Below are 14,517 nucleotides of genomic sequence, written 5' to 3' on the forward strand. Positions count from 1 at the left end.
TGGCGGGATTATGAAAAAGAAAAAAAAAAGTAGTTACAGGACAAGAAATGTAGCCGTAGGCCCGTTCGAATCCGGGCCTTTAACAACGATATTTACTAGCCCAACGGAGTTTTAATTGACTGGCTCTCCATCAATCCACAACGATGAGGCCTCAACTCCGAAAATAGTGTTAATGCAATGAACTTTAATCTTCGGACAAAGGACCGGACGTTGATTAAATAGTCAAGAGGGGATTGAGGTAAAGTACGCGATCATAAGTACTCTATTTCATTACATACACGTCGACTACATACCGAGCAAAAGGATATAACGAATTGACTCATAACCTTGGAGGAAACATGAATCACCCAACGACTCTCCAGTCTTTGTCTTCTACCGTTGGATCGAAGGTCACAGAACTTTCAAATCTTCTCAAGACGGCTGGTCTCCCGGAGCCCTCATTTGCTGAGAAGAGTTATGCCGATTTCGCACTTGAAACGACAGCCTCGACAGATAAGGCCGTACGCCAGGTTCGAAATGACCTAATTGATGCAGCAAAAGATATAATCCGCCTGGCCATGGGCCCAGTGGATCAAGTATTATCGTTAGCATGGTCGGTACGTGGGCAGAGCATTGATTGAACAGTTGTTTGGATAGATGGAAGAAAGGGAGGTCTAAAAGACTAACATCATCCACATTATAGGCCTCCGATACCGCCAACATTAACATTATCAATACCTTTTCCATTGCCCAAAATGTACCTTTTGGCTCATCTATCTCGGCCAAAGACCTGTCTGCTGCTACTGGCCTGCCCCTGGACGAGCTCACACGTACTGTCCGTTACGCAATCACAAATGGCATCTTTACCGAGTATACACCAGGACTTTTTGCACATAGCGCTGCGTCAGCCGCCCTCGCACGCAACAAGCATCTGAGGGATATCTGTGACTTCAATACCGATTTTTTAGCCGCGATACAGATCAAGCTTGCTGAGGCTTTGAAAGCGAGAGCACTGGGAGCAAGCGATGCCCCCCATGCTGCATTCAATGTAGCCTATAGAACTAAAGACGACCTATTCGAATTTTTTCACAAAGAGACCGACTTGAATGCAAAATATCATGGGTATCTAGCCGGACGCGTAAATACACCCCTTTGGTCCGTTGATCGTCTTCTGACGGCGTGGGATTGGGGTGCTTTGGGAGACGCTACTGTGGTAGATGTATGTATCCTGACGTTCCACTAACCTGTCATTGATCTATTCTCTTATTCTCTCTTTCCCTACTATTTCAACAAGACTAACTCTTTTGAAGTGCGGTGGCTCTTCTGGCCACACTTGCGTCTCACTAGCCCCTATCTGTCCGCAGACAAAGTTCATTGTGCAGGATATGTCCGTTGATGCAATGGACCTTGGGCGTGAGAACGTCACATTCCTCTCGTCATCCGATTCATCAAGCCCATACCACGACCTAAATTCTAGGATCACGTTCGCTACACACAATTTCTTCACGGAACAAAAGACGCTCGCAGATGTTTATATTTTTCGACATATATTGCACGACTGGGATGATGAAAACAGCGTCAAGATCATTAAAGCTCTAGTTCCAGCCCTGGAGAAGAAGTCTGCTGAAAGCAATGGGCGGCGTCCCCGAGTCCTAATAAGCGAGGGTATCGTGCCTCCAGCGCCCGAGAAAAGGAGGGGAACACTAACTGAAAAAATGATCAGGTTAGTAATTTTGTCTATCCCTCTTTTCCATTTTTTATGCTGTTATTCTTTCACCTTCCGAGAATGAGACACGGCCCACTAATAAATATCCGATTATAGAATCGAGGATTCCATCATGCTCGCGGCCCATAACGCTCGTGAACGTAACGTGCAAGACTTCATTGAAATTTTCAAGACCGCTGATCCCCGCTTCACGTTTATTGGGGAAAGCTCTGGGGCCAAAGAAGGAGCTTTCCAATCCCTGCTCGAGTTTGAGTTTGTTTAGAGCAGGGGTTGTTTAAATGCAGGAAGAGACTATAAAGCTGGTTCTCGTAATTCATGCATATATAGGTATAGTTAATTCCTCGACTGTTATGCATATGTATGCATGGTGTTCAAATAAATCACCGAGCAGAAGGTCCATCCTATCAAATGTAGAGAAACTGTCGGTTCCCATGGTCTAAAGTGAGTTCATCTATCTTAATCAAGAAACAAATTTCGCACCGATTACATTGGTTCAAGTCTAAAGAGCTCTGCAATTTATAATACGAGGTACTTATCCTTAGAATGTGCATATGCATATTTTGCAGCCTGTAAAAGTCAACAGGATCATAAACCTAGTAATCAGAAGAATAGTGGAGTGAGAGAGATGTGGTGTCAAGGTAGTCAAAGGCTAAACAACAGTTACCAGATATCGTCAATTCCGTGAAGAAACAAATTATACATACATGCAAGGTTATAGGGGGCCTGGGTAGCGTTGGATATTTGATCGCGCAGGAACCTGGGAGTTTAAAGTTTGCATCTACTAATATATTTATGTTCCTAGCTATACATATCTGCCTGGGTATGCATTTATGGAATTCTCGAGATCATAAAGATAAATGGTCTGCTTTTGTCACAAGAGTATATATACGCACGCTACAGGGGTCTCTAGTTCTAGCCTTATAGTATCCAGGACCCTTATCAGCCCTTTCGCTAATAGCGGTATTAATGAAAAGTGTAAGAAAAAGTACACGTCGACCGAATTGCGTGACAGCACGCAATAACAGACCATTTTACATGGAATCATACGGATTTAAGGATCTGAGGCTCGATATATGCTAGACTGAATGATATAAAAACACATGTCGCATGGCTTCCGCATGCGGACGTTACTCTAACTATAGTGCGCACAGAGCACTCGATACCAACACCTAGACTCATGGCTGTTCCGTATCCCGGAATGGCGCAATGGTGCGACCACGTAGCTAAAACAAGATGATATACAAGGTGTACAAGGCGCAGTAGCCGGTAGCCCTAGCCTAGCTCACTAGACATACCCGAGGTATTAGCACGGATAGTGTACACTTGATCGCTTTTGGGGGCCAGCGGCGACTTATCAGCACCCTAAATGGTAGTAGGCTCCAAATTAAAGCTGATGAAGAATGCGAAACGACGATAACGCTTTCACAGTTTTCGTCACAGTAGTGGCAACCAACATTTAAACATGCAAGACATCCATGCGCTAAGAGGTGACTACAGGTAGTTCCGCCGCCAGCCATGTACTATTTAGGTAGGTAGGTCGTAGAGTCTTTTCTAGCTAGCGAAGGATTGCTGAAACCTAATCTCTGCTGTTCGTATCCAACAGATGCACAATAGACAATTAGGAATGCAAATAAGGCGTGCATGCGGATCCAACCACTTATATAGATATCAGTAGAAGATCCTTGAAACAGAAGAAGGAGAAATGATTTCTACAGCACTAGCTACATACTGTATGTAGAGACGTTCATGGCGGTTGCTCAACCTACCGCCACAGTAATATCACAGGTAGTTGGGTAATTTGGCAGCAGCATAGGTACCTAGTTCCTTGGCAGCGGAAACAATCTTAACCTTGAATTGACCCCGCGGTGCAGGTAGCCAGCCGGCGACTTTGTCACCTTTAGACTGTGAGCCGCGGCTAGACATAGTGAGAGACAGTGACCATGAAATCATCTTTGCAAGCGCGGAAGTTGCGCTTGGCCTGCGACACTTGCCATCAAGCAAAGACTCGTTGTTCCGGTGGTATGCCTTGCACGACTTGTCAGAACTCTCGATACGAATGCGTGTACAGCATCTCCAATCAGCTCGGAAGACCTAAAGGCACTACCAAAAATCGCAGGGAAAATAATGGTAGGGAGGCCTTTACAAATCATAATGCGACTCAACAACAACGAACGCCACCGCATTCGTCCTCTACGACTACGGCAACCACCACTCCTAGCACCGCCAACTTTAACAACGCCAGCATCTTCAAAGATCTCACAGCTTTTGACAATATGCTGCTCGATGCGTCGGTCGAGTCCGTTCCGGGAATGTTTTTCGCCAACGGAAAGGGCTATCCGGACTCCATGGGTCTTGATCTAATCTCTAGTATCGCTCTCAGCCCGGATAGAAATGATCTAAACGCGAAGGTAAATAGTCCTACATGCCTTGTAGACCGCACCGCATCAGAAAGCTAACGATGAGATTTTATTATTATAGGCGACAAATAAAGCTGCATGTCCCACTGGAAAGTCATCGAGCATCTCTTTGACGGACGATGTAATGGATACCGTTACTGAGGACACACAATTTTACTCACCGGACACGTTTGATTTCAGCGCTCATCCTGTGTCCTCTTTTTATCATGCTGGAACTCACAGTGCAAACAATTCTCTTTCCGGGGACAGACCAATGACGACAAGAGAAGATCCCTATCAGAATCAACTACAGACACTAGGCACTTCACTGCCGCAGACGAATGCCTGCAATTGCGTGAAGGACCACGCCGATTTACTATGCCGCCTAGGCGAATTGGAGAATAGCAATGGCTCCTTATCAGTTGACGTGACCCTGATGTGCGTTCAACAGGCCCTCGGCCCCTGGAAGGAGCTGTCACAGTGCAGAATTTGCGAGAATGATGATGACCAAGGTGTACTCATACTTTCTGCTATGACTATCCGCGCGGTGCTTCGCCGTCTCCAGCGCCTCTGTGCTGCAATTGTGCGGTCCGATGAGGAGCCCTCTCACAACGACACTAATGTTTTGCTAGGCCTCTCGGATGGCGGTCGGCTCGTGATGGGAAAATACGAAGTCCCTTTTGGAGAGCAAATTGTAGTGACATACTTGCTCATCTCCTACAGTCTTGCCAAGATTCGATTTGCTATTTTGTCACTGAAATCCAAGCTCGAACACGCCCCGGCTGGCGCGAAGGAAAATTCTGAGAGAAATAATCAGGTCAAGAATACTTACGGTGGTAACAAGGCTGCTGGTAATGCCGGAAGAGTCTCTTCGTCTTCAATTCCAAGCATCGCTCCATCGAGTGAAGACACTGGCTGCATGCATGTAATGATACGAGGCCTGGATGCCACCGTTGAAGCAGTAGGGAAAGCTCTACAAAAAGCAAATATTTCTTTGGTAGAGAATGCCGGGCATATTTCCTGAACTATGAATATTGGAAGTATACCTGGCAGGCAATGTCGCAGAGATTGGGCAGTCTGCACATGTGTAATACAGGTATATATTTTAGATCTATGCCTGGCGCCGGTGGAATAACGTCTTCCATGTAGCTTTTGATATCAACCCTTCTGTGGTTATTCTGTTCGCCTATCTATTCATTACTTCTTTCTTTATGCCCTTTCACGTTCTCGAGTCTCAATTTGCTTTTTTCAGATTTGATGAAAGGAGGATATATCTAGATTTCTATTTATAGAGCATGATACAACAGCCCAAGATTACTTCACAGCTTTTTTGAGCTTGAGACTTTCAAAAACCTGACTGACGATATAAAAGGAGCCTCAGTAGTCTATTTTTCTAGTTACATAGCCAAAACCTTATACAAAACATGATGAATGGCGTAAACGCTATGTTTCCCATCGAGAGATGAGAGTCCGTTTCGACGCTTTGAAGCATGCTTCAACAATGATATCATCGCACGACAGAATTCTCGATCGTATTAGACTTGGAACTAGCAAGCCGGCCTATCTACAATATTCTAAATCCCAGTCGTACTTATGATCGACAGATCAAGAAAGACCCAACGTAACACAGACCCCTCATTAAAGCCATAGGGTCTCATCTCGGGTGCTACCACATGCGTTGTCAGACTGAGGTTGGGGGCTAGGGTCCGATAGTAATTAAATATGTTCTAAATTGCAATTAAAGATGACTGCACGTCATTTCACCCATTGCAAATATAGACCATGTAAAGGAAACTTCGTCAAAATAGGGATCTATTCCGACGCCTGGTCCTTATCACTCAATTGAAATAGTACGTAGCTGAAATGTTGGTTGTGTATACCCCGACAAGAGGCAGTCATGCATAGAACGAAGGCATTTCGGATCGAGCCGGTTATCAAACGTATGCCGGTGGCTTGTGAATGTCACCCACCATTCCATTCTCTTGCCGTCAAAAAGAATCATTAAGAATGAAGAATCTCTTTTTTGTTTCTTGAAAACATTTTAGGGTCAGCCTTATTGCATGCGCTAGTTAGTTGTTGACATCAAGCTTCTTGGGCATCCAATGGAGCGCTACTAGGTGCATCACGTAAATCCGGAATTGCTCAGGATGAAACCTTGTGCATGGTCTTTACGAGGTCAAATTATGAAGTATAGAAGCAGAATGGCTAAAAGTTTAAAAACCCTGGCTATATCTACCAAGATTATTTGCCCGAGCCACCATTTAGAGATTGAAGGATGACGACCCTGATTCGCAAGGAACCATGATTTCAAATCGAAGCTTGCTTTGATTTCAAATCATACGTAGGTGGATAATGGGCTCCAATCGAAATACTTTTTTTATGTCTTGAATGATAAGAGTAGTAGGATCTTAATTTCATGGAGGTCGATCACTAGTTGGTAATTAAGCTTAGAAGTAATAAGCGTATCTGGAGATAGTGAAATGGCCAATTGGCGAATTTCTGAGATATTAATACCCCGAAAGGTAAAGGCGCCGGCCCAAACCCTTGATGAGTAATGGGTGGCCTTACAACGCCACCAGTTCCCGATAGACATGTGATGTCTTCCGGGCACTTGCAAGGATGTTTACTGCCCGCGTTTCTAGCTATCTAGTCGTCCTTTCCTATAGTCGCGTGGGTCTTCATCGAGAATGATGAACAGCGAAAATCCGCATGAAGGCGAAGAAACCATGCCCATTTTGAATTGGCTCATAACAGGCGCCTCGAATGGCCTTGGCCTTGCCCTTACGCTAGAAGTACTTCAAGCAGGGCACAAGGTGATTGCTACAGCCCGAAATGTCGCTAAAGCATCCACATCGCATCCCGCCGTTGAGAAACTCGGCGGAACCTGGCTGCAACTGGACGTTGATAAGTCAGACGCGAAACGTGTAGTGGAGAATGCCGTGCAAGACATATTCCATGGTAGAATTGACGTCCTCGTCAATAACGCTGGGTACTCGATATTAGGCAGTATAGAAGATCTGAGGTAGGTAGATAAACCGAAACTGTTAACTGCAACCTACTGTTTCCTTACACAAACTTTGCCGTGGCAGTGAGAAAGAAATTGAAAACCAATTCAACACCAATTTTTATGGTCCTATACGCACCATCAAAGCGGCTTTACCTAGTATGCGTGCACAACGAAGTGGTGTCATTATCAATGTAAGCTCGATTGCTGCACTGGATCCACGACCCTCCGGAGGCATATATGGAGCAAGTAAATCTTCTTTGGAAAGTAGGTGATGTGCCACTCCAAACAACTTATGTCATATTCCATTACCTGGGATCCGAATACTGACTGAGTATATATAGATCTATCAGAAGCTTTGGCTTTGGAACTTGCCCCATTCAACATTCGGGTCCTGATCGTTATCCCTGGCGGATTTCGTACTGATTTCCTGTCCGGCAATCTTGAGCCCGAGGCCCCTATGACAAAGGACTACGAGGGAACTCCGCTGCATGCTGCTCTGGCTTCCTTCCGCGCTTACAACGGCAACCAGCCTGGTGACCCTGCCAAAGGAATGAGACGCGTTGTAGAAGTAGTGGAAAGCACCGGATTGGGAGAAGGCAAACAAGGACTTTTGCGATTACCCCTAGGTGCAGATTGCCTCGAAAGGGCTTGGTCTAAGGTCAATGCCCTGAAAAGGGATTTGAATGGATTCGACAGCGTAGCAAAGTCGACGGATCTGGACTGATTGACCCTAACGAGGCTCTCGAAAATGGATAAACTGTGTTTTCAGTGTAAAAAGTTCAATCTTCATCAATTGAAAGAGAAGGACCTTCAGTGGGCTTCCTTTGAACTATGATGGGTTAGCAAAATCCGAACCTAAGTAGGATTTACCTATATACATACGCTTATGGTGTCAATCAAGATTTATCTATCTTAAGATCCATAGGGACCGTTCCTTAGATACGCTCATCTCCCGTCCAGTCTGGATTTTACACGCTCGCGCTTGTATTAGTTACCAATGTCTGTGATGATTGACTAGCGGCTTTATCGTGAAGCGCACCGAAGCATATCGACCCGTTATCTGGGTAATATGTGTATATACTAGTAGATGAAGAATGTGAATTGTTCTGGTATATATCTCCGTGCAAATGGGTATCGGTGAAATTGGATTTATGCAATACCGGATAATTGACAGTGCCGAAAGAAGACTGATAACCATGCGCGCCAATATGTTCTCCCTATTTAAACACCCTACCTGACAGACAGACCCTTCATGATGCAAACGCTGAAAATAACACAACATCATTCATACTCATGACTCATCATCCTTTCCAATCGAACTCAATGAATGCGCGAGTTTGAGCAGGACCACACTCTCCGTCGCTGCAAAGTAGTTCAAACTATCACCCTGTTAGCATAACTCTCCAACATATCAATTTTTAGGCTTGATATGGACGTACCTGTCTAAGAGAATACGCAAATGCCGATTGAAATGATCCTCGTATCGTTTCAGCGTATCCTCCAGCTTCGCTAATCGCGTGGCATCGTATGGACGTGCGTCGGCTGGCGCTCCGCGCGCCCCGGCGGACAGATCTGGGTCTGCAGTGGACATGCTTCGAGCTAGGGAAGCGGCAGTCCAGGTGGCGAACATTGTGCAGCATGTCATTAATTTAGAGTGTATCTGTATATCTTCGTCAGCAACTTGTTTCGCGCTAGAGATATGAGGGCCAAGCGGTACCTTTAGAAGCTTAGCTTGGGTAAGCATACACTCTTTCAAGCATGTATCCAGAAAATCAACATGATCCTGCATCAACTCATCGACCGTCCGATTTACCTGTTTCGATCCATCGACCTCGTCTCTCTGTAGTAGGCTGCTGCTCTGAGTCCCAGCAGCGGTACCATTAACCCGCTCCATCAGACTCTGCCAATTCGGCTCAATGACTTCAGCAGTACAGAAATATAAAAGTTGTTGGATGAAGACAAGCATTTTGGCGCGTAGTGTCCATGCTCTTCGTTTCCACATTTCGAGTCTCCGGTCCGAGGATTTGTGGCGCCATCCTAGGGTCTTTTGTTGATCTTGCCAGGATGTTACGAGGAGGTTCTCGAGATGCCGTAAAGAGAGAAGATGCCGGAAAATTAGCTGGTATCTGAGCACGGTCTTTCGGCTGATGACCAGAGACAATGGGAAGGGAACGAGATAGTCAAGCTCAAGAGCGTCGAAGCCGATAATGTCTTTTTCATCTTCGGCTGGTTGAGGCGTTGGGGTTTGGTATTTTTCGAGTCCGCCGTCGGGGTTATCTTGATCCATACCGGAGACGCTGACAACTTGCATCAACCATCTAGTCAAACCGATCTTGTTCATTTTCACTTTGACATCTTCTTTGAATGGGTCTGATGCAGCGATACTTCCTGGTTGTCGTAGTACCAGATCCAGCAAAGATTGAAGTTTACTCTCGTTGACGAGTTTGGCAGGTTTGCGTAGCTCCGAGGCGCTGAGTTCCATGAAGTAAGCGAAAAAGTCGGATCTGTCGAGGAAGAAATAGTGTTTCAAGGAACGGAAGCGCGTGGTAAGTGAGTTTTCGGAAAGGAGAAGGTTCAGCAGAGATGTGTTGGCATAGGCATAAGCACTGTTCACATTGTCCAGGAATCGAGGATCGTCAAATGTCTTGGGCACGTCTTTGACTGCCTTGTTGACGTCGACACCGCCGCACTCTCGGACAACATTCAGGTACTTCCCAGCCAATAACACCTTATCTCTGACGCTTTCCAGCTGTGGAGGTACTTCATTATCGCGGATTGTGTAACGCTTCTCCCAATATTCATCCGTATAATCTTCCTCAAGCTTTTCTCTCTTGATCCATTTCTGTTCCTTGACCAGGAATTCGGCGTGAGGATCTCTAATTTCACCATGGTGCAGCCACTCATTCAGCATCGACATATACGGTCTGCTAGCCTCGCGAAGCAACGTCTGAAGCAATGTCTTTGTTGCCGGGTCTCCCGAAAAGGTGGCTAGTCGCTCCGTCAAAAGTCCCAGAACATTACCGCCTTTGCAAATCTTTTTGCTGGATAGACTTCCAGGAACTAGATCGCCGCCTTCTTTCAGCTGCTCGAGAATATTGTCCACGTCGTCAAAGTCGTCAATCGACTCGTCTAGGTCCTGATCAAGAAGCTTGTTCCGTCGAAGTAATTCTTGACTAAGAGAGTGTAACTGCGACAAGCTCTGGCTCGTGGGCATCGTCTGGAGGTGAAGGACATGCAATGTAAAGTTTGGATTGTTCAGTAACTGATTCTCAAGTTGCGCTATGAGAATCAAATAATCTTTGAGAAGCTTTCGGATAACCGCGCACAGAGCATGACTGACGGCTCCATATTCCGGCCGACTAAGCACATCAATAAAGGCCTCCAAAGCGCTATAATGGGTCGCCATTTTCAGCATTGAAATCGTCAAATCCTTCAAACTCGGATCTAAACCGGGCCCGATCTGGAACGAAGGACCAACTAGTCTGTCTTTCTCCACGGATGGGTCGTATGATGAATGGTAGCGTATGTATTGGCCCTCGTAGCCCATGAAAACAAACAATATGTCCTGCAATACGGCATTTTCTTGCTCCTCCATAGATAGCTCTTTGAAAGATATAGGCTCGAGTGATTGCGGKGATGTTGATGCGAGAGGKGGGACGGAAATACGACTTGCCAATGGAGCAGCAGAATGTGCAATTAACGTCGCTTGGGGTACCCAGGGTTCTATACAATTATCAGCTCATGTCACGATCAATAGATCGAGTCGGTATTGACTACCATCTGCAACTTCCTTCTCCCTCTTCCTCGGCGGTGACGCCGTCTTTTTCGAACGTGATCTCTCAAACTCGCCTCGATTTCCTGCATTCGGCGATCCCTTGGCCGGATTCCGCGTCTTGACATGAATCTTTTCGCGCGACGTTATAGTTGTTCGTTCCGTTCGTCGGTCCGTTGCACTGCTCGATTCCCTATGCAATCCCCTTGGACTCTGTGTACTTCCGCGAAGGTGGTCCATTTTGGGAGCGTCTGACAATAGCCGCGGGGATTTGGCGCTGCTGTTGTCCCTGTCTTGCAAAGATGATCTATAATCAGGCTCAGCGCGACTGGAGGCGACGCGGGGTCGTGAACCGCCGCCTAGGTTGTAACTAACAGCACGGCGATCATTGGCGGACATGCTCTTTAATGTAAGTTGGCTGGTGATTGTCCGGGTCGCGAAATAGTTAGTTCTCAAGAGCAACGCGTTCGAATTCGTAGGATGTGGTTGTAGCTTTCATGCGGCCCAAGCTGCTTGTAAACAGTTTGTATGGAGATTCTGGATTTGGTCTAGCGCCACTCTCCGCCCAGGCACCGGCGGACTACGTCGACAGCTCTTAGCTCGAGCTACCTGCTACATCCTCGCTCATCTTGTTGCTATCATCCATCTTCACGAACACTCAACTAGTTACGTCTTTACCTCTTTTCGAAGCTCGTTTTGTTTCATATAGACAGGAATCACAGATAAGTCGCCATCATGTTTATTGCGCGATCAGAATACGGTAAGCTACTGCCATCCTAATGATTATCAACCATAGCTAAAAGCTTCACAGACCGCGGTATCAAGTATGGAGCTTTGTCCCTAATGCATCGAAGGGGCCTTGAAAAACTAATGGTCATTTGATAGCACCTTCTCCCCCGAAGGTCGTTTGTTCCAGGTCGAATACTCCTTAGAAGCTATCAAACTTGGTTCGACCGCCATCGGAGTACGTCCACCCATCCTCCTTCATCCTGTGTCAATAACGCTCATCAATGACAGGTAGCAACATCAGAAGGCGTCGTCCTGGGCGTCGAAAAACGAGTAACCTCCTCCCTCCTCGAAACCTCCTCCGTCGAGAAAATCGTTGAAATCGACCAACACATCGGCTGCGCCATGTCCGGTCTCCAAGCCGACGCCCGCTCAATGATTGAACATGCCCGCGTCGAATGCCAAAACCATGCGTTCCATTTTGCGGAATCGCTCCGCGTCGAGAGTTGTACACAGGCTATTTGCGATTTGGCGCTGAGGTTTGGTGAAGGTGCGGATGGGGAGGAGAGTGTTATGAGTCGCCCGTTTGGGGTTGCGTTGCTGATTGCTGGTTATGATGAGGATGGCCCACAGCTGTTCGTCTTTGTGTCTTCTGCTGTTGAGATGAATGCTGATCAAGGTAGATATCACGCCGAACCGTCGGGAACGTTTTACCGATACGACGCCAAAGCTATCGGCTCCGGAAGCGAAGGTGCCCAGGCTGAATTGCAGAATGAGTATCACCGATCATTGACCCTTGCCGAGGCCGAGACGCTTGTGCTCAAGACGTTGAAACAGGTGATGGAGGAGAAACTAGACGCCAAGAACGTGCAGTTGGCTAGTGTGACGAAAGAGAAAGGGTTCCGGATCTATGATGAGGAGGAGATGGGTCGGGCTGTTGGGCAATTGGGTGGAAATTAGACTTATCATCGAAATACAATCCTCTTCGCTTTCGGAATATTATGTAGTAATAAGAGTGATTATATGCATCCAAGTACGTATTTCGTGATATTTACGATCCTTGCGGTGAAAGGCCTATCGAATTTTATATACACACGGCTTGAGAACCTTGGCCTCCTGCTCGGCCGTCATGCCTTTATTCTCATCATCCCCACGATCTCGATCAATGAACCTCTTCTTAGTCTGCACCGGAGCAGCCGCCTGCTTCTTCTCAGGCCTTCCAGCCGGCGCCGGCGTAATCCCCGCATATTTGCCCTTTGTAGGCGCCCCACCAGCCTTAATAAACTCCATCTTGACAAACATCTTATTCGATTTATCCACGGATTCCTGCTTGAGCACAAAGCCGCGAGATTTGAATACCTCCACAAACGCGGAGATGTCAGTGTCGTCATTACCACTAGAGGCAGATGGTTGGGCGTCTTCGGCGTAGATTTCTTCATCGTCTTGGTCATCCTCATCATCAGATTCATTGTTCCCGTTCTTTTTCTTCTTTTTGTTCTTCAACTTCTTCTTTTGCGTATTTGACAGTCCCGCTGCGTCGTCGCGCTTGAGCCCAATTTGGGCTTTCTTGCGATTGACTTTGCCGAATCGGCTCTTGACTTCACTAACCCAGCATTCACCTTTGCCATCACCGCGGAGTACGCGCCACGCTTCTTCGACGAAGGACACCCAATTAGTACCCATGAGACTGAGACAAAAGATCGTAACGTCGACACTTCCATCTGTCACTGGTAAATTCGCAATATCAGCTTTTGTAACGAGTGCCTCGTCGGGAGACTGCAGGTCGTAGCTGGTAAGTTTGAGTTGAAGTTTCTTAGCGGAGGGAGTCAGGGAGCGCGCGAATTGGGCGTCGCCACAACCCAAGTCGGCTATGGTGCAGAAACCGTTTGGTCTGCGTGGGAGAGGTGCAACACCACCTGCATTGTTCTGGCTGTTATGCCTCCTTTTGTCGTGATTAGCTGGTACAGTGGCACGTTTCCTGACAGCAGCAATATAGCCATCGACGGGGTTCGAGGGCCATGATTCTTTGACTTGTCGTGAGAATCCATCATGGTATTCTGTGAATAGCTCTGGGTTTGCGTCGAACATGGCCTGGGCCTGTTTGGAGGGAGTAGTGTAGAGAGTCTCGTTGAGGTGACGGAAGCGAGAGGATACGAGCTTGTCGCGCATTTTCTGCTGGAGGGGAGTGAGTTTTGCTGTGGAGGGCGGAGCTGGTGGTAATGATACTACGGTGGTCGTAGCGGGTTGAGTGTCACCGGCCGTAACTGATGTCTTCTTTTCCTCATCGCGAGCCTTCTTCTGCTTCTTGTTCGCTCTTCCCTCTCCAGCTTCAGCATTTGTCTCCTGAACTACTGCCTCGTTGCTTCCAGATTGTCCGTTCTCTTTCTTTTCCTTGTTCTTCTTGTTCTTGTTCTTATTCTTCTTGCCGCTCTTCTCGATATGGCCCTCAATATGTCGTTTAAACATCTCATCGACATTAGACTTGGTCACGCCATTGTCTCTCTTTCTCTTCTTGGCACTCTCGTTACCACCTGCTTGCCCAATTTGGTTGGCTCCGGTCGCAGGTGCTGCTGGTGTTTTGGCATTGGATGTTTCGTTCTTATTCGACGACACATCCTTCTGCGACTTCAGATCGGAGGTCGATATCGACCAACCGGGTACGGCGAACATGTTTTTGGTCTGTGTATTTTGTTGGATATTTATTCCAGAACCAAAGTGAAGAAAAGTGACGGTCGAGACGGGAATTTTTTTTGTCACCGCCGGCAGAATCATTAAAGTTCCCCATATTTCTTGACCCAATGGAACTGCTTGAATTTAGTAGGCGGTCAAGCCTCAAGCGCCGCGAGAGATTCCTAGATTTAGAAGACCTTCATGCTGGCTTCTACGAACGAACATCTACATGGCGAGCATG

General features: G+C 46.8%; 6 protein-coding genes across 6 annotated transcripts; 4 read left to right on the forward strand and 2 right to left on the reverse strand.

The window, feature by feature from the left end:
• Positions 1-338: 338 nt before the first annotated feature.
• On the forward strand, positions 339-1,967 carry BHQ10_006098 (uncharacterized protein; the record flags this gene model as incomplete). The annotated part of the gene is made up of 4 exons (XM_040878646.1): positions 339-596; positions 683-1,198; positions 1,290-1,702; positions 1,802-1,967. 4 exons carry the CDS (start codon positions 339-341, stop codon positions 1,965-1,967), a joined length of 1,353 nt encoding a protein of 450 aa, XP_040734602.1.
• Positions 1,968-3,645: 1,678 nt separating this feature from the next.
• BHQ10_006099 (uncharacterized protein) lies at positions 3,646-5,125 on the forward strand (the record flags this gene model as incomplete). Its single annotated transcript, XM_040878647.1, has 2 exons — positions 3,646-4,113; positions 4,184-5,125. 2 exons carry the CDS (start codon positions 3,646-3,648, stop codon positions 5,123-5,125), a joined length of 1,410 nt encoding a protein of 469 aa, XP_040734603.1.
• A 1,663-nt stretch (positions 5,126-6,788) lies between these two features.
• Positions 6,789-7,832, forward strand: BHQ10_006100 (uncharacterized protein; the record flags this gene model as incomplete). Its single annotated transcript, XM_040878650.1, has 3 exons — positions 6,789-7,123; positions 7,191-7,372; positions 7,450-7,832. The coding sequence occupies 3 exons, from the start codon at positions 6,789-6,791 to the stop codon at positions 7,830-7,832; spliced, it is 900 nt and encodes a 299-aa protein (XP_040734604.1).
• A 567-nt stretch (positions 7,833-8,399) lies between these two features.
• BHQ10_006101 (uncharacterized protein) lies at positions 8,400-11,279 on the reverse strand (the record flags this gene model as incomplete). Its single annotated transcript, XM_040878651.1, has 3 exons — positions 8,400-8,487; positions 8,548-10,831; positions 10,886-11,279. 3 exons carry the CDS (start codon positions 11,277-11,279, stop codon positions 8,400-8,402), a joined length of 2,766 nt encoding a protein of 921 aa, XP_040734605.1.
• Positions 11,280-11,615: 336 nt separating this feature from the next.
• On the forward strand, positions 11,616-12,566 carry BHQ10_006102 (uncharacterized protein; the record flags this gene model as incomplete). The annotated part of the gene is made up of 4 exons (XM_040878652.1): positions 11,616-11,640; positions 11,692-11,704; positions 11,766-11,844; positions 11,898-12,566. The coding sequence occupies 4 exons, from the start codon at positions 11,616-11,618 to the stop codon at positions 12,564-12,566; spliced, it is 786 nt and encodes a 261-aa protein (XP_040734606.1).
• A 114-nt stretch (positions 12,567-12,680) lies between these two features.
• Positions 12,681-14,276, reverse strand: BHQ10_006103 (uncharacterized protein; the record flags this gene model as incomplete). The annotated part of the gene is made up of 1 exon (XM_040878653.1): positions 12,681-14,276. The coding sequence occupies one exon, from the start codon at positions 14,274-14,276 to the stop codon at positions 12,681-12,683; it is 1,596 nt and encodes a 531-aa protein (XP_040734607.1).
• Between the last annotated feature and the right edge of the window lie 241 nt (positions 14,277-14,517).

Source organism: Talaromyces amestolkiae (assembly GCF_001896365.1).
Source record: "Talaromyces amestolkiae strain CIB chromosome Unknown scaffold11.1, whole genome shotgun sequence".
Taxonomy (NCBI): Eukaryota; Fungi; Ascomycota; class Eurotiomycetes; order Eurotiales; family Trichocomaceae; genus Talaromyces; species Talaromyces amestolkiae.